Source organism: Papio anubis, chromosome 17 (assembly GCF_008728515.1).
Source record: "Papio anubis isolate 15944 chromosome 17, Panubis1.0, whole genome shotgun sequence".
In the NCBI taxonomy this organism is placed as follows: domain Eukaryota; kingdom Metazoa; phylum Chordata; class Mammalia; order Primates; family Cercopithecidae; genus Papio; species Papio anubis.
The window spans coordinates 21729904-21748415 of NC_044992.1; the positions used below are offsets into that span (position 1 = coordinate 21729904).

Here is an 18512-nt window from a genome sequence, read left to right on the forward strand (position 1 = left end):
GACTCCCTCTCAAAAAAAAAGGAAAAAAAAATGTCTTTGGTGCTCACTGGGACTGTCTCCATGCTTTGGAGCAGGGCAAGCCAGGGCCTGCCTGGACTGACCATTAGGCCTGCCTAGCTTCTGCATAGCCTGGGGCAGGGCAGTCCCCGGGAGTGCTGCCATCTCCCCCACACTTTCATCCTAAGGCAGGATTTGCTCGACGTCTGCTTGCCTCTTTTCCCCAGCACGAGGACAGGAGCCACTACGTGTCTGCTGCAGAAAAGATCCGCGCTGCAGATTGTCCGTCACCCCATGCCTTTCTCCAGAAACACCTGAGAGAAAGGGTAGCTAGTGGGACCAGACTGGTTTCTCAGAGCACAGGAAGTAAAGCCAATAAAAATATCAGCTGCCTGCTGGAGTGTGGTGTCTTCAGGGGTGGGTGTGGCGACCAGGCACCCCAGGACTGGGCTGGGCGCGACCTCGGTGGCAGGGCTGCGGCCAAGGGAGGAATGTGGGCGCAGCCGGCGGCTGGGGTCGAAGTTCCTCTGGCCCAGCGCCCAGTCCAGCCTCCCCGCCCCAGCTGGGCTCCCCGGAGCTGGTTGCCAGGCTTCGGCTGCCTAGCACCTGGAAGCTGGGGCCCCGGTTCCTGGGCGGCTCACGGCCCCGGAGGCCGAGCTGTTGCCTCTAGAAAAGAAAACCTTTGTAGCGCGGCCCGTCCCCTTTTCCAAACCGCACTCCCCCAGGGCCCGAGAAGTGGATACACGCTCTCTCTCCCCCAGGGGAAAGAAAAGCCCATGCTCCGATGGGTGGGCGAGACTGGCGGTGACCAGACTCAAAGGCCTGCACTCGGAGGTGGGCGGGGCCGCTAGGCGCGCATTAGGACCGCGCGGCCGCGGCCCCGCCCCCTCTTCCGGCGGGCGGGCTTCACAGCCGAGCCCTGGCCGCGACCGCCAGTCGGCGCCGCCCGGAGCCGGGAGCGCGGCTCCAGCGAGGCGCGGGCTGTGGGGTCGCCGCGTGCCTGGCCCCGCTCGCCCGTGCCGGCCGCTCGCCCGCCATGCCTGGTTTCGACTACAAGTTCCTGGAGAAGCCCAAACGACGGCTGCTGTGCCCACTGTGCGGGAAGCCCATGCGCGAGCCTGTGCAGGTTTCCACCTGCGGCCACCGTTTCTGCGACACCTGCCTGCAGGAGTTCCTCAGGTGCGGGCCGGGGAGCAGGGGCCAGCGGGGGCGGGGCGGGGCGGGGGGCGCCGCCTGGGGAGGGGCTCGGGCCCGGGGCACGCCGGGCCTTTGTCTGCGCTGCGACCCTGTGACCTCAGGGGCGCCCCGTGACGTCACGGGGAGGGGTGACGTCACGCCCCGAGGGAGGCTTCCCGCAGGAATCCGAGGGGTCGGGGCGGGTCCCACCTGCCTGACCTGGGGCGGAAGACCTCGGCGCCTTCCCGCGGGGTGGAAGGGGAAGAGGCCCTTCCCCCTCACTTGAGATCCGGCGCGGCCTCAGCCTTGAACTTTGAATCCTGGGGGAAGAGGACAAAACCCGCTCCCGCCGCAGCACTTTGAGTCTCCGGAGATTTCACCCATCTAACCTCTTGTGATTCTTCGAACGTTCAGGGAACGGTAGCTATTGTTCTCCCATTTCACAGATGATGAGACGAGATTCAAAGAAAGACTGCGACTTGCCCAGGGTCACACAGTTACTTAAAGGCTTGACTAGGATTTAACCCCGGGCTGCTTATGATCACACAATGGAGGAAGGACTGAATCTTCCCCCGAAGGACCCTCTAGGCAGCTCCCCTCTCTCTCCCGGGGGCTGGAGCAAGGCGGGTGGTCCATAACTCGTGAAGAAGGGGGACGCACTCGTATCGTTACTGCACTCCCACTGTCCCCTCAGGACGCAGGTGAGCCATTGGCTCTTGGGAATCCGTCAAGTTTCTGGGCGCCCTGTGGTGTCTTGAATCTCTCCTGCCCACGCAGGGGACCACTCAGGCCCGGGTGTGGGAGGCAGGGTGAAGGAGCCCCGACTCTTCGGAGGTCATGGCCCCAGAGCGCAGGGGAAGGCCGGGTCGGCCACTGCCTGGCTGTTTGCTGGGCCGAGGGGATCGAGGGCCCGGCAGGGAGAGTACCTCTGGGGCGCGTGCCCCCGGTGCTCCCTCCGTCCGTGCCTCCCTCCCTCGCTCGGTCCTCCGTAGCTCCTACTGGCGGAAGTCTCAGCAGGCCCTTTGTTTTCTGTTCCCCACAGCCTGGGCCGGCTCCTGCCCTCACATATGCTCCCGCACAAGCTGCAGGACTGCCCCCTCCCCCCCGGCAGTGTACACATTTACTCTCCTACAGACACAGCCCCATTGTCTCCGCCACTGCTCTTCCCCGGCCCTCTGGGTTCCAGATGAGGCCAGCTGAGCCCTCCCAGCCCTCCACAGCAGACCCACCCTGACTGCCGCGGGGAAGGAGCGGGGGAGGGGGCTGTCAGGCCCGATTCCTTCCACCACCTTCTTGGCCCCCCTCTGCCCCTCCCCCTCACGGAAATCCCCTCTTCCTCTCCCACTCCCACACCCCCTCCCCCCATCCTGTCTTCTTCCCGGAGCCTGGGCCTCCACTGCACAGCCTGGAGCAGCCTCTGCCCTGCCTCTCTCCCAACCCCCAGCGCCTGAGCTGTGCTACTGAGGCTTCTGAAGAGGAGAGAGGTGCTCCTCACCCGCCATGGTACAAGCACAAGTGAGGGTGTCCACAGCCCTGGCTGGGCCCCAAGCTGCAGGCTAAGCTTCTGTCTGAAGCCTAGGGACTTGCCTCCATCCCCTCCCTTTCTCCTAAACCACTAAGTCAGCACATTCCTGAAGCAGCCAAGTGGACCCCCTCCCCCTGGACCCACCCCTCTTTCCCCACTCCTGCCTGAGCTGTTAGGTTGGTCCAGGAAGGCTGGTTGCCCTGTGGGCAGACACACCCCTTCAGTGCCTGCTCTTGTATTGTCCTTGGCATTGAAGTATGGCCATTGGTAGTGAGGTCAAGGGGAGGAGGTGGGTGCTAGAAATCCTTGGGGCAGTTGGGGCATGGACTGCCCAGGTCCTGGAGAGTGCCTCTAGAACTGGGCTTTTATGTGGGCTGTGGTTCTGCCTTGCTCCCTGCCTGCCTTCCACCTACCTGACTCAGACCTGCCAGGAATGCCCTGCCCCAGGGCCCTGAGTCCTGCTGGGTGAGCTCTAGCTCTCCCTGAGCCATGCCAGGCATGTGTGACTGGCCCTGGCTGGGGTCAGCAAGGGCGTGTCGACAGAAGCATGCCAACAGGCTCCTTGGGTGCTGACAGCCAGGTGGGGTTTGGTGCAGAAGGCGGGCAGCTAGCAGGAGGGGACGGTCACGAGGCTTCAGAAGCCCACTGAGCAGTGCCCAGAGTCATAGCTTTGCTTGCTGGACATTTTCCCTTGCCCCAGCTTCTTTTCCTCGTGTGTGTGGTGTAGTAGAGCCTGTCTGAGCTGTGGAGTCAGACACACATAGCCAGGTACTGCTTCACCTGTAAGTCTATTTGTTTCATCTGTAAGTCTATTTGTTTCATCTATAAAATGGGGGCATTCCACCCCTTCTCAGAGGCAGGTGGCAAGGGCCGGGTGGGAGTGTAAACAGGTGCCAGGGAGCATGCCTTTCCTCCTCTTTTCTGTGGGAGACACACCTTCAAAGGAGCAGAGCAGGCAGGGTAAGGTGGCCGCAAGCTGACCTTTGCCCTGGTTCTGGGCAGAGGACCTTCCTGGGGACTGGGCAGCCCTGGCACTTAATCTCAGCCCATCCCTGTTCCCCCTCCCAATCAGCTTTCAACCCAGCCAGTGAAAACTAACATAGGGGGAGGGGGTAACTGTGCAGCATATTCCTTCCCCAGTCCAGCTGCCATCCTGGGGGAGGGGGTGCCAGCTGTCACCTGTTGGCCAAGTCCTGACTGAGGCAGCTGTCTGTGCCTCCTCTAGGCCCAGATCCCCCTTCCCAGGACAGGGGCTGGGGTCTTTTGGGATCCTGGGGAAGTAGACCCCTCAGGCCTCTGCTTGCCCTTTTGTCTCACCTGGGCTGGTTGGGAACCGGTCTGGTGAGGAAGGGAGGCTGCCTTGGTGGAGGGGGTGGGGCCAGGCCTCCCTTTCCTCTAATGAGAAGCCTTGACCCTGCCCCTCCCCCATTTCAGTGAAGGCGTCTTCAAGTGCCCTGAGGACCAGCTTCCTCTGGACTATGCCAAGGTGAGTCCACACTGCCAGGAAGAAGTCCAAGCACAGTCTGTTGCCCTTGGAGGCCAGAGCTGCTGGCAGCCAGTGGGCTCAGGGCCAGTGTCAACCAAAAGCCTTGGGATGATGTGCCCCCCACAAAGGTAGCCTGTTCCCTCCCACCAGGCCAGTTTGCAAACGAGGCCTGTGTTTGCCCTGGAGGACAGGCACAATGCCCAGCCTGTAGGGGTGCACAGAGCTGCTCTGTGCCCGCAAGAAGTGCTCCCTCCCCTTCCGGTGGCGAGCCAGACCTGTGGCTGAGGGCCAGTATCCCGCCACCAGGGAGAAGGAAGCAGAGCCCCAGGGACAGTCTGGGATTGAGCAGGCTGATTGGCTGCCCCTTCAAAGGAAGCGTCCTGTGCAGGCATGTTAGGACCCAGCATCAGAGCAGACGCTGCCTGCTGTACCCTTCATTCCTGGACTCCGAGGGGCAAAGAGCCCGAAAGAGGCTATTACACGCTCCAAGGTAGAGCCAGCCCAGTTGGGGCTGGAGGTGGGAACTGGGCACTGCAGTCAGCTCTGATCCTGGCCGGTTCCCCTATCCTCACCCCTAGATCTACCCAGACCCCGAGCTGGAAGTACAAGTATTGGGCCTGCCTATCCGCTGCATCCACAGTGAGGAGGGCTGCCGCTGGAATGGGCCACTACGCCATCTACAGGTGAGGCTCTGATGTGAGGGGCTGGCACCACCTCGCCCTTGGCAGGCACTCATTGCAGCCCTTCCCACCAGGGCCACCTGAATACCTGCAGCTTCAACGTCGTTCCCTGCCCTAATCGCTGCCCCATGAAACTGAGCCGCCGTGATCTACCTGCACACTTGCAGCACGACTGCCCCAAGCGGCGCCTCAAGTGCGAGTTTTGTGGCTGTGACTTCAGTGGGGAGGCCTATGAGGTGGGTGGGGTCTGGCTGAATGTGGAGGAGGGGTACCTGATGGCCTAGGCATCCCTTAACTTAGCACCTCTGACATTTCCACAGAGCCATGAGGGTATGTGCCCCCAAGAGAGTGTCTACTGTGAGAATAAGTGTGGTGCCCGCATGATGCGGCGGCTGCTGGCCCAGCATGCCACCTCTGAGTGCCCCAAGCGCACTCAGCCCTGCACCTACTGCACCAAGGAGTTCGTCTTTGACACCATCCAGGTGAGGCCCTTCCTGAGCTGTGGTTGCAGGGCAGGTGACAGGGAGTCAGGATATTGACTCCTGCCTCTCTGCCTCTGTGGCCCCAGAGCCACCAGTACCAGTGCCCAAGGCTGCCTGTTCCCTGCCCCAACCAGTGTGGTGTGGGCACTGTGGCCCGGGAGGACCTGCCAGGCCATCTGAAGGACAGCTGTAGCACTGCCCTGGTGCTCTGCCCATTCAAAGACTCCGGCTGCAAGCACAGGGTGAGACGCCCCTTCTCCTGTCGGCCCCCTTTTGCTCTTGAAGCCCTAGACAGAGGCTCAGCTTCCTGATGCCACTTAGGCCTTGGTGGTCCCTGCTGTGCTGCTCTGAAACCCTCAGTCCTTCCCTCTGCTGGCCAGCTCCAGCCTCTTCCTAACACCCTCTGTCTTCCTCACATAGAGCTGGGTGCCTGCTACCCTGTACCCACTCTCCTCTCCTCTCTTCTCTGGACCTTCCCCTACTGATAACTCTCCTCCCTTCCCCCATGGCCTGGGGCTTTGTCAACAGTGCCCTAAGCTGGCAATGGCACGGCATGTGGAGGAGAGTGTGAAGCCACATCTGGCCATGATGTGTGCCCTGGTAAGCCGGCAACGGCAGGAGCTGCAGGAGCTTCGGCGAGAGCTGGAGGAGCTATCAGTGGGCAGTGATGGCGTGCTCATCTGGAAGATTGGCAGCTATGGACGGCGGCTACAGGAGGCCAAGGCCAAGCCCAACCTTGAGTGCTTCAGCCCTGCCTTCTACACACATAAGTATGGTTACAAGCTGCAGGTGTCTGCATTCCTCAATGGCAATGGCAGTGGTGAGGGCACACACCTCTCACTGTACATTCGTGTGCTGCCTGGTGCCTTTGACAATCTCCTTGAGTGGCCCTTTGCCCGCCGTGTCACCTTCTCCCTGCTGGATCAGAGCGACCCTGGGCTGGCTAAACCACAGCACGTCACTGAGACCTTCCACCCTGACCCAAACTGGAAGAATTTCCAGAAGCCGGGCACGTGGCGGGGCTCCCTGGATGAGAGTTCTCTAGGCTTTGGTTATCCCAAGTTCATCTCTCACCAGGACATTCGAAAGCGAAACTATGTGCGGGATGATGCAGTCTTCATCCGTGCTGCTGTTGAACTGCCCCGGAAGATCCTCAGCTGAGTGCAGGCAGGGTTTGAGGGGAAAGGACGATGGGGCATGACCTCAGTCAGGCACTGGCTGAACTTGGAGAGGGGGCCGGACCCCCGTCAGCTGCTTCTGCTGCCTAGGTTCTGTTACCCCATTCTGCCTCCCCCAACCACCACCCTCAGGTGCCTCCAATTGGTGCTTCAGCCCTGGCCCCTGTGGGGAACAGGTCTTGGGGTCATCAAGGGCTGGAAACAAGTGACCCTAGGGCCTGTCTCCCTTCTTGGGTAGGGCAGACTTGCCTTGGTGCCGGTAACACAATACCCGGACTGAGGTGCCTGCTCAGGTGCTATGTCCCAAGAGCCATAGGGGGGTGGGAGTTGGGGATGGAGAAAGGGTAGTACAAAGAGTCTGTCTTGAGATCTGATTTTTTTCCCCTTTCCCTAGCTGTGCCCCCTCTGGTTATTTATTTCCTTAGTGCCAGGAGGGCACAGCAGGGGAGCCCTGCTTTTTAATAAACCTGGAATTGTATTTATTAATTTGCTTCCAGCCTGACTTACCTGGGTTGGTTAGGGCCCTGGGAGGCTCAACCAAACTGAAGGCAAAGAAAGGACCAGTCAGAGAAGGGCCGCTGCCTGGGTCTGGCCCCAAGATCCAGCTGCCCTGCTGGCTCGCCCTCCGATGGACGCCAGGGAAACTGCATCGGGCTTTGTGTGAAAGATGGTCCCTGCCGCTGCCCTCTGGCGATGAAATGGGGGAGGTGTATGGCCTGTATGTTTCGTAAGGCTGGAGTCCCTGGTCAGCCATACCAGACTAGTGCCTCTGCCCTAGGCAGGTCTTTCTTGGTCTAATGATAATAGGTACTGACACTGCTAAGCACTTTACGTGCATTATTATTTTACTGGAAAGAACTGTCAAGTGAAATACTTTTTATCACAATAACTGGCTTTGTGGGCTCTAGAGAAGAGTTCATGAGGCAATGCATGTTCTTGTCCCAGAGTAAGTGCTTAGTGAATGCTTTTTAACTCCGAACCCCAGCCGCATCCAGGGGACTGGATGTTGAGCACAAGGGGCCTTCAAGATGTTTAAGGCACTTGGATTTTCTTCTGTCTCTCATCGGCCTTTCTTATGGGCCTCTGTGGGTGCGTGTGATTATCTACGTTTCACTGATGAAACACAGAGGAGTGACTGACTTATCAATGATTCTTCTGCGGGTTCGGGCAGGGCCTGGAATCTGTTTTAACTCCAGTAGTCCCTAGAAGTTGTAGCTTCCTCTAATTTTGGCAATAGGTGTGGGTCGTTGTGCTTGCTTTTGGCAAGTTTCTGAGCGACGTAGGTCCTCCATTACCCTCACTGGTGAAAGCCAGCTCACCTCCCAGATTTACTGTAAAGATTAAATGAACTGGTCAGTACACAGTGCTTTACTGTCTTGCCTATCCCTGAGAAGAGGCTGTTATGCACAAGAATCAATAGTAAGGGAAGGTTCAAGGGCTGTAGTTATTTCCCACGTAGAGACCGAGGGGTTTTTTTTGAAAAAAACAACCTCAGTCTCTGCTGCATATGACTAGCTACTCGGGAGGCTGAGGTGAGAGGATGGCTTGAGCCCAGGAGGCAGAGGTTAAAGTGAGCTGAGATTGCGCTACTGCACTCCAGCCTGTGTGGCAGAGCCAGACCCTGTCTCAAAAAAAAAAAAAAAAAAAAAAAAGGCCTTGGGCTGGGCACAGTGGCTCACTCACACCTGTAATCCCAGCATTTTGGGAGGTCGAGGTGGGCGGATCATGAGGTCAGGAGATTGAGACCATCCTGGCTAACATGGTAAAACCTCATCTCTACTACAAATACAAAAAAAAATTAGCTGGGTGTGGTGGCATGCACCTGTAGTCCCAGCTACTCTGGAGGCTGAGGCAGGAGAATCGCTTGAACCTGGGAGGGGGAGGTTGCAGTGAGCCGAGATGGCTCCATTGCACTCCAGCCTGGTAAGAGGGAGACTCCGTCTCAAACAAACAAACAAAAAAGCCTTTATTGGGTGACAGGACTAAGCCTCGGTGAGCCAGGCTGGGGAGCTCATCATCTAGCCCAGTCTTTTCAAAAACATCAAATTGACCTATGTAGGGAGAAGTGGGGCCCTGGCTGAGAAACTAGAGCTGGGCCTCTTCACCAGATAAACCTCTTGGTATGGTGATGCCTGGAGACTGGTAGAGGCAGCCACGGGCTCCAGCAGCATAAATGCTTTCAGGCAACAGGCTGAAACACCCTTCCAGAATCCCAGCTACACACCTGACCGGGCACAGTGGCTGACGCCTATAATCCCAGCACTTTGGGAGCCCGAGTTGGAGATCAGCCTGGGCAACAAAGGGGAGATGCCCCATATCTACAAAAAAATACAAGGACCCGGGCACGGTGGCTCATGCCTGTAATCCCAACACTTTGGGAGGCTGAGGCGAGCGGATCACCTGAGGTCAGGAGTTTGACACCAGCCTGGCCAACGTGGTAAAACACAGTCTCTACTAAAAATGCAGAAAACTTAGCTGGGCTTGGTGGCAGGTGCCTGTAATCACACCTATTTGGGAGGGTGAGACTGGAGAATCGCTTGAACCTGGTAGGCGGAGGTTGCAGTGAGCTGAGATCACGCCACCGCACTCCAGCCTGGGCAACAAAGTGAAACTCCATCTCAAAAAAAAAAAAAAAAAGCTGGGCATGGAGGCACACACCTGTAGTCCCAGCTACTTGGGAGGCTGAGGCAGAAATCACTTGAACCTGGGAAGTGGAGGTTGCAGTGAGCTGAGATTGCACCACTGAACTCCAGCCTGGGCAACATGGTGAGACTCCGTCTCAAAATAAATAAATAAATAAGCTGGGCACTTGTGTCAAACTTGGGCTCCTCTGCTGCCCAGGACACTGCCACTGCATGATTCCGGGGGTAACATTCACATAGTCTAGATGGTGCCTTCTAGAGTTGTGTGCAAACAACGGGGGCTGTTAACCCCATACTCTGCAAGCCTCGCACACCTGGCCCTCATTCAGTGCTAGTCATAACTTGCAGATTTCAGGCCATGTTCTGCAATGAAAGTGTGAGCCGCACTCCCCAAGGATCTACCTCAGCCCAGGAATCATTCACTCTGGAGGAAGCACTGTACTGTCTAGCTCTATGCTTTTAGGCCGACTGCAGATCTTATCTGACACAGGCAGAAGACAGCTTTCTTTCACAGAGGTGGCATGAGGCATAAAGGAGTCAAAACACTTTCACAAAAGAGCACCCTGGGCCGGGCACAGTGGCTCACGCCTGTAATCCCAGCACTTTGGGAGGCTGAGGTGGGTGGATCACAAGGTCAGGAGTTCGAGACCAGCCTGACCAACATGGCGAAACCCCATCTCCACTAAAAATACAAAAATTACCGCCTGGGCACGGTGGCTCACGCCTGTAATCCCAGCACTTTGGGAGGCTGAGACAGGTGGATCACGAGGTCAGAAGATCAAGACCATCCTGGCTAACACGGTGAAATCCCGTCTCTACTAAAAATACACACACACAAAAAAAAGGCTGGGCCTGGTGGCTCACGCCTGTAATCCCAGCACTTTGGGAGGCTGAGGCAGGCGGATTACAAGGTCAGGAGATCGAGACCATCCTGGTTAACACAGTGAAATCCGTGTCTACTAAAAAATACAAAAAATTAGCCGGGCGTAGTGGTGAGCGCCTATAGTCCCAGCTACTCGGGATACTGAGGCAGGAGAATGGTGTGAACCCAGGAGGCGGAGGTTACAGTGAGCCGAGATTGTGCCACTGCACTCCAGCCTGGGTGACAGAGCAAGACTCCATCTCAAAAAAAAAAAAAAAAAATTAGCCAGGCGTGGTGGCGGGCGTCTGTAGTCCCACCTATTCAGGAGGGTGAGGCAGAATGGCGTGAACCCGGGAGGCAGAGCTTGCAGTGAGCTGAGACCGTGCCACTGCACTCCAGCCTGGGCAACAGAGCGAGACTCTGTCTCCCCCCCCCCCAAAAAAAAAAAAAAAAAAAAAGACCTGGGTGTGGTGGCACATATCTGTAGTCCCAGCTTCTCAGGGGGCTGAGGCAGGAGAATCACTTGAACTCAGGAGGTGGAGGTTGCAGTGAGCCAAGATCGTGCCACTGCCAGCCTGAGCGACAGAGCGAGAGATTGTCTCAAGAAAAAAAAAAAGCACCCCCATCCTGGCTAACACGGTGAAACCCCATCTCTACTAAAAAAAAAAGTTAGCCGGGCATGGTGGCGGGCGTCTGTAGTCCCAGCTACCCGGGAGGCTGAGGCAGGAGAATGGCGTGAACCCGGGAGGCGGAGCCTGCAGTGAGCCGAGATCACACCACTGCACTCCAGCCTGGGCAACCGAGCAAGACTCCATCTCAAAACAAACAAACAAACAAACAAAAACTACCCTGCAGAAAAGGGTGTGCACAAGAAGGCTGGGTGCTTTAGCTCCGTAAGCATTCAGGAAGCCACCTGTGGACTCTTGCCACCAAGGGTCTGATTCTACCCTCCCTGAATCCTGCATCTTGTGCAATAAATTTATTTTATTTTAATTATTATTTTTTTGAGACAGAGTCTCACCCTTTTTGCCCAGACTGGAGTGCAGTGGCGTGATCTCAGCTCACTGTAACCTCTGCCTCCCGGGTTCACAAGCAATTCTCCTGCCTCAGCCTCCCGAGTAGCTGGGATTAGCCCCCGCCACCACACCTGGCTATTTCTGTATTTTTAGTAGACACGGATTTTACCATGTTGGCCAGGCTGGTCTCGAACTCCTGACCTAAGGTGATCTGGCTGGCCTCGGCCTCCCAAAGTGCTGTGATTACAGAGATGAGCCACCACGCCAAGCCTAAATTTTCTTTTTTTTTTTTTGATGGAGTTTTTGCTCTTGTCATCCAGACTGGAGTGCAGTGGCGCGATCTTAGCTCACTGCAACCTCCGCCTCCCAGGTTCAAGTGATTCTCCTGCCTCAGCCTCCTGAGTAGCTGGGACTACAGGCACCCGCCGCCACACCTGGCTTATTTTTGTATTTTTAGTAGAGACAGGGTTTCACCATGTTGGTCAGGCTGGTCTTGAACTCCTGACCTTAGGTGATCTGGCTGGCCTCAGCCTCCCAAAGTGCTGGGATTACAGAAGTGAGCCACTGCGCCAAACCTCAATTTTCGTTTTTCTTTTTTGATGGAGTTTTTGCTTGTGTCGTCCAGGCTGGAGTGCAGTGGCACGATCTTGGCTTACTGCAACCTCCACCTCCCAGGTTCAAGTGATTCTCCTGCCTCAGCCTCCTGAATAGCTGGGACTACAGGCACCCGGCGCCACACCTGGCTAATTCTTGTATTTTTAGTAGAGACGGGGTTTCACCATGTTGGCCAGGATGGTAGAGCTGGGGGTCACTCCTGTCAGCCAGATAGTGGCATTGCAGCCTTAAACTCCTAGGCTTGAGGAATCCTCCCACTTCAGCCTCCTAAATAGCTGGGACTACAGGTATGTACCATCACACCCAACTTTTTACAATTTTTTGAAGAGACAGGGTCTCACCCCTGGGCACAAGCAATCCACTTCAGCCACCCAAAGGGCTAGGATTACAGGCATGAGCCACCGCACCCAGCCAGAATCAGTTTTTCCCTCCATTACATCTTAGCTCAAACCCAAGCTCAGCAGAAGAGAAGGGTAACTGCATTCACTTTTTTTTTTTTTTTAATTTTTCTGAGACGGAGTCTCACTCTGTCACCCAGGCTGGAGTGCAGTGGCATAATCTCGGCTCACCGCCACCTCTGCCTCCTGGGTTCAAGCAATTCTCCTGTCTCACCTTCCTGAGTAGCTGGAATTACAGGCGCGTGCCACCACGTCCAGCTAATTTTTGTATTGTTAGTAGAGACTGGGTTTTGCCATGTTGGTCAGGCTGGTCTTGAACTCTTGACCTCAGATGATCCACCTGCTTTGGTCTCCCAGAGTGCTGGGATTACAGGCATGAGCCACTGCACCCGGCCACAATCACTTAGTTTTTTTTTTTTTCCCCCTCTGCAGACAAAAAAAAAAAAAGTTATCCAAAATTCAACGTAAGAAAACTGGAATCACCAAGAGGAGCCAGTTATGTTGCAGATAACAGTGCCTATCACCTTCACCTCTGTCAGAGGCCCTCAGAATTTTCAGTGTTGGAAATGGGAGAAGGAGGTTTGAAGTTTTAGGTTGGGTTATTAACAGACCAGATCCCCATTTCTTGGCCAGGCATGGTGGCTCACGCCTGTAATCCCAGCACTTTGGGAGGCCGAGGCAGGTGAATCACTTGAGGTCAGGAGTTCGAGATCAGCCTGGCCAACATGGTGAAACCCCATCTCTACTAAAAATACAAAAAATTAGCCGAGCGCCTATAATCCCAGCTACTCAGGAGGCTGAGACAGAAGAATCGCTTGAACCTGGGAAGCGGAGGTTGCAGCAAGCCAGGATCGTGCCATTGGACTCCAGCGTGGGCGACAGAGTGAAACTTTGCCTCAAACAAAACAAAACCACCAGATCCCCATTTCTCAATGACTTGGACAGCCCTTGGAGTGCAAATGGCAGGACCTTTTGGGCCTCCAGTGAGGGACAGCAAACCACACTTACCCATCAAACTTCACAGTAAGCCCATAGCATTCCTGCCCGGGGAGAGGGCCTGTCAGCCGGGTACCCTGTGTCCAGGTTTCATTGAAGAACTGTCTACAATCACCACAGCACCCGGCCTGAAACATTGGATTTGGAGATGGCTTCTGGGTGGGATGCATATTACAGGGGTCCCCCTTTTAAAAATAAGGAATTATTCCTAGCAAGCGAGGTATGTTAGAAACTGTTAAAAGTTACCTCAAACATTCACACTAGTAAACGAATAGAACAAGGTCAGAAAACAAGGTTTTTTTCCTTTTACTGGTTTATAATAATCTTAAAAACCCCATCACACCCATAAACCACCACAGGTGAGGTGAGAGAGATGGAGAATGAATGCTACAGTATGTGGATAGAGTGGGGAATCCAGGTATTCCCTAGGGTAGTGTGGGATGGAGACAGGGAGTGTGGAGAGGAGGCCCTGGCTTGGACCCTTATTGCTGGCTGGGGGTTGGCTGGCAGAGGGGAGAGGGAATCAGGCTGAACTCCAATAGAGGGAACATCTCACACCAAAGGCGAGGGCAGTAGGGGGCAAGGGGATCACAGTACATTTTCCATGCAGACTAGGGGTGGGAGTGAGAGTTTCAAAGACTTGCACCCCTACACAGGAAGAGATGGGTTTGAGGTTGTTTGACTTAAAGCCCCCAAGTTGGTGTCTGGTCCAATTTCCTAAAATGGCAGCTCACCTTTCAGGGAGAGGTACTGGGGAGGAAAAAGAAATACAGCCAAAAATATCTGTTTTGGAGATCAAGCAAGGGATAGGGGGAAGACAGTGGTGCTCTTTAAATCTGACTCAGAAAAGCAGGAACTGGAAGAGGGCCCTGGGTGAGGTGGTGGCCAATACCTTGGGAGAAGGCATTAAGCCAGAAGCTGCAGGTGCTCCTGAGGGCTCAGGACAGGGAGGTACCAGTGTTCACAGACAGAAAAACAACTGGGAACAATAAATTAGGACTTCATGTTGCTATCATTTGGCATAACACAATCAGGCTTTTTTTTTTTTTTTTTTTCTTTTTCCTTTTAAATATAAGGCAACTTGCCAACACATAACTTAAAAACTGGTCTTCAGTCACATTGCTCCAGATCACTAGAGAATTTCTGGCTAACGAACAGTAGTGGATAGTGAACAAAATGCAAAACCTTAAATAAGAACCATCAGCTGACATTCGCCAGAGACAAGAGGAAAGGTGAGGGCTTATTTCATCTGTGAAAAATAAAAAAGCCCATTCTGCATCTTTAACAGAAGGGTGCAAAAATTTATAACAAAACAATCTAAGCTTAAAATTACAGAAAAGTGTTTCTAGCCAACTAATTGTCGCTTGGGATGAGACGTGCTGAGCATGGAGTGGATGAAGGTATGCTCTAAGAATGGACAGAGGGCAGGAGGGGCTGTTTCCAATGTAGGCCCACCTCCAGGTGTTAGAACCATGCTCATTTGGTAAAGGAAGTATTCAAAGAGCTTAAGGCTTTGTGTTTTTTTTTGTTTTGTTTTTGTTTTCTTCATTAAACTGAGGGGCTGCACTAGAGGGTGAATGTACCTGTGGGGCCACTCACACACAATGCTACTCAAACCCACACTACATTCATACAGAAACGTAACATTTAAAACTTACAGTGTAGAGCAATATTCTTAGCCAGTGTAGAGAACCAAATGCTTTTTTTTTTTTTTTTTTTTTTTTTTTTGGTGTTTTTAATCCCAAACTCCAATGTGATCATTCCTTACCTACCTAATTCCTCAAGTAAGGTAGGTTTTGTTTTTGTTGAAGGGGAAAGGATAGGGGCTGTGGGCAGGTGAGTTAGGGGATAGGCAACAGTAAGAAAGGGATCTTGGGTATACTTGGGTACGTTGTATTTTTCTAGGTTTGCAAAGGGGAGTCTGGAACCAAGATGCCAATACAAAGACTTTTTTCCCCCATATCTCATGAAATGGTCAAATACTTCCAAGATGCCCTTGAGATCAAGTGTGGCATGGCCAAGTGCAGTGGCTGTGGGATCAATATAGACACAAAACAAAGCCTTAAGGAATGGAAAGGAACTGGAAGGACATGAAGACTGGATCAGCTTTGATTTCTTTGGGTGAATAAGGAATTAGCTTTCAGAGCACTTGGGAAATCTTGCTTCTTAGTCCTGGGGGGAGGGGAAGGGCGGTAGCAACAGGTAGAGGTCTGGCTTAGGGGCCTGAGCACCTCCACTACCTCAACTAGGGCATTCCCTCAGCCCACACCTCAGTCATCCTAAGGGAAACAGGAAGAGGTTCAAGAAAAGATGGCTGGGCGCTGGCTGGAAATGGCCAAGGTGGGGAGAATAGCTGACAGGCAGTCAGTGGAGAGAAAAGCCTGAGCTTGGGGTTAGCTTCTAACATAAAACCAAAAGTTGCTGGAGGGGAGGATGAGAGGACTCCTTCTGTCCCCAGTTAGATCCCACCAAATTCCCTTTCTTAGACATCTAAGAATGATCACACTGGAGCAGTGAAACTTTGAAACTATCCAGTTACTTAAAAGACTAAACCTAGGAGGGTGATGTATGATGTGTTGCACGTGGAGGGCAGCAGGGCTACCTATCTATACCCTGGGTGCTGAATATGAAGACTTCGACTCTCTGTGGGATCGGGGGCTCGGTTGCCAGGGGCTCGGTGGGCCTTGCTCAGCATGGCCAGGCTCTGTTCTCGGAAGCAGGCCTGTTGGAAATCCCCACTTAGGTAATCCACTGTTTGCATTAAGCTGTTCTGGCTTGCCACTGGACCGCCCCCGGTCCCTGCTCGGTAGTGGGCCCCGGGAGCTGCTGCACAGTCGAGGGGTGCACCTGTGGGCTGCCCACCGTGGAACGGCATGGCGAGGTCCTGAGACCCCGAGCTGTCGCTATTGGGAGTGGGCAGAATGTTGTTCCACAGGGGTTGGAAGTAGTGGCCATTGGGGTAGGCCAATGGGGCTGCCATGCCGTTGACTGGTGGGGATGGGGTCGGCTTTTCCAGGGGTGGCTTCAGATGGAAGGACGGCGCCAGGCAGAGTTCTTGCGGGTAGGCAGGGGCTTTGCCCACAAAGCCAGGCCCTGCCAACTCGCGTCCTGCTGCATGCTTGCCTGTCAGGCCAGGGGCTGGCGTCCCACCAGCCTCGCTGCACATCTGTTGTAGGTGGGCCAGCTGGTGCTGGTTCCAGGTGACTGGCTTGAGGTCGCTAGGGTAGCCAGTGGGGGCGCGAGAGATGCCTGTGGGCAGGTTGACAGGACCTGCAGCAGGCAACGCGGCAGTGGCCGCATGGGTGTGCTCCATGGGATTGACCACACATGAAGGCATTGGTGTGGGGACGCTGTGGGTCGACACCCGGGTGCTTGCATTGATGAGCAGACTGCGACTAATGGGGCTGGGGTTGGCGATCTGGCCCTCACACACTGAGGTAGTGCTGATGCCTGCCCTCGTCTGGCAAAACTGGTTGATCTGGTGCACGATGCTACTCAGGTCCGGGGGCTGGCTGTGCTGCAGAGTGGCCGCCATTGAAAGGGGGATAGTTGAGGTAGACACGGTCACATTCGGGGGGGCATCTGAGTCTGGCATCTTCCGGCCTCCATGCAGCAAGGGATTGTGGGGGTGCTGGAGACCCTGGTGAGCCAGGGCCTGAGGGTGGACCAAGCCCTGGGTTTGGGCCATGGGCTGAGGGTGGCCCAGGCCCTGAGGCTGCTGGAGGCTCTGAGGGTGGGACAGTGCCTGGGGTGGCGGGATACCCTGAGGGTGCTGCAGCGTCTGGGGAGGGGCATGGGCCAGGGTCTGTGCATGCTGCAGGGCCTGCTGGCGGGCCAGAGCCTGGGCCTGGGGGTGGGCTAAAGTGCTGGGTGCCACAGTAGCATACGGTGCCACTGGGGGGTTCATGATGGCCTCAGGGAGCAACCGGGCTCGGGTGCCGTCAAAGTCCTTGAGTATGCTTTTGGCTGGCACTTTGACAATGGCAAGCAGGCCTGCCTTGGTGGCAGCCTGTGTCGGGTAGGGGCTGTAGCGCTGGGCTGATGTGTCGAGGCCGTTCACAGTACGACGAACGTGTTTCCGCTGGGGAACCTTCACACTGTTGGGGAAGATTTTTATAGTCAGTGGGTTGTTTGCGACCTTCTTAGCATATGCATCCAATTCGGCTGGGGTAGGATAGTGAGCAGTTCTCATTTTCTGTGTAGTGTCCCCTAGAGAGAGAGAATGGGAAGGAGAGCAAAGAGGGAGAGGGAGCTCATCAGTGCCAAGGCAACCAGCCCTTCTAGATTCCCCTTCTGAGGGCCTGGGGTAGGGTAGGGAAGTGACTAGGTTGTCATCGGTAGCCTTCATTCTAAACCCAGCTTCAGTCTTCATATTAACAATCACTGCTAGTGTGCAGTAAGTGCTTATAGTGGGCCAGGTTTTGTGCTAGGTGACAGGCCATCTCAGTGAATCCTCACAATTGCTCTAGAAGCAGGCACTACCATCATTTCCATTTTGTAAATGAGGTAAGTAGAGATCAGAACAGCAAAGCATCTTTCGAAGTCTCATATCTTGGAGAACCAGAATTTGGTCAATTCTCAGGTAACCGAGAGTTCTCGCCATACATAGAAATGCAGGGTCGCTGGACACTGTAGCTCACACTTGTAAATCCCAGCATTTTGGGAGGCCAAGGCGGGTGGATCATCTGAGTTCCGTCAGAAGTTCAAGACCAGCCTGGGCAACATGGTGAAACCCCGTCTCTACTAAAAATACAAAAATTAGCCAGGCAGGGTGGCAGGCATCTGTAATCCCAGCTACTTGGGAGGCTGAGCCAGGAGAATTGCTTGCTTGAACCCAGGAGGCGAAGGTTGCAGTAAGCCGACATTGCACCACTGCACTCCAGCCTGGACAATAGAGCAAGACTCTGTCTCAGAAAAAGAAAAAAAAAAGAGAGAGAGAAAGAGAGAGAGAAATGCAGGGTCTGGAACTCTACCAGCCCATGTGGCCTGGGGGTAGAAAGTTCTAAGCAAAGCTCCTTGTCAAGGCCGTGGTGGCCCTTCAGTCTAGAGGGTACCCAGAGCTATGACTCTTTAGTCTGCAGGGAACAATGAGGCATCAGCTTTCCCTTGCATCTTGGCAGCTGGGGGGCTTTGCCCACTGGGTGGGCACCCTGGAACAGTAGACAGAATGCTTCCTTTCAGGAGCAGAGGAATAAGCTGCCAACATCTCTCCCCTTCCCCATGTCACAAGTTCACTTTTATTTACAGTTCACTCTATGCCTGACTGGGTGAGGATCAAAGGCTTTATTTATTTGCTAGAGAAGGAAGATAATAATGACAGGGCAGCAGGGAGGGAATTGAGAAGAAAGGATTCAGAGCATCTTTCAGTCCTTTCAGTCCTGAGAGCCAAAAATAGTCTGTATTTGGTCCATGTCAGCTGTCACTTTCCAAAAAGAAAGAGGAAAAACCTGCCTTCCTCT

The 18512-nt window shown here is 54.6% G+C and overlaps 2 protein-coding genes across 11 annotated transcripts in view; one reads left to right on the top strand and one right to left on the bottom strand.

Moving 5' to 3' along the window:
* Window positions 1-909: 909 nt before the first annotated feature.
* On the top strand, window positions 910-7010 carry TRAF4 (TNF receptor associated factor 4). The gene is made up of 7 exons (XM_003912507.4): window positions 910-1176; window positions 4133-4184; window positions 4763-4867; window positions 4939-5100; window positions 5185-5346; window positions 5433-5588; window positions 5875-7010. Exons 1-7 carry the CDS (start codon window positions 1034-1036, stop codon window positions 6505-6507), a joined length of 1413 nt encoding a protein of 470 aa, XP_003912556.1. The 5' UTR covers window positions 910-1033; the 3' UTR covers window positions 6508-7010.
* A 6331-nt stretch (window positions 7011-13341) lies between these two features.
* Window positions 13342-18512, bottom strand: part of FAM222B (family with sequence similarity 222 member B) — a 111065-nt gene continuing 105894 nt past the window's right edge. For 6 of the 10 annotated variants that reach the window (XM_003912520.3, XM_021928869.2, XM_003912517.4 and 3 more), the window contains one exon: window positions 13342-17262. In XM_003912520.3, coding sequence (XP_003912569.1) covers window positions 15656-17262 — 1607 coding nt within the window. In that variant the 3' untranslated portion in view covers window positions 13342-15655. The remainder of the gene's footprint in view (window positions 17263-18512) is intronic. The other 4 variants (XM_009189981.3, XM_009189980.3, XM_021928870.2 and 1 more) reach the window with 1 other exon arrangement.

Excerpts from the sequence above, each read along its gene's own strand:
- TRAF4 (XM_003912507.4), top strand. The coding sequence starts at position 1,034 with ATGCCTGGTTTCGACTACAAGTTCCTGGAGAAGCCCAAACGACGGCTG. Across the intron at positions 1,177-4,132 it reads TGCCTGCAGGAGTTCCTCAG|TGAAGGCGTCTTCAAGTGCC; the intron begins GTGCGGGCCGGG and ends CCCCCATTTCAG. Across the intron at positions 4,868-4,938 it reads GGCCACTACGCCATCTACAG|GGCCACCTGAATACCTGCAG; the intron begins GTGAGGCTCTGA and ends CCTTCCCACCAG.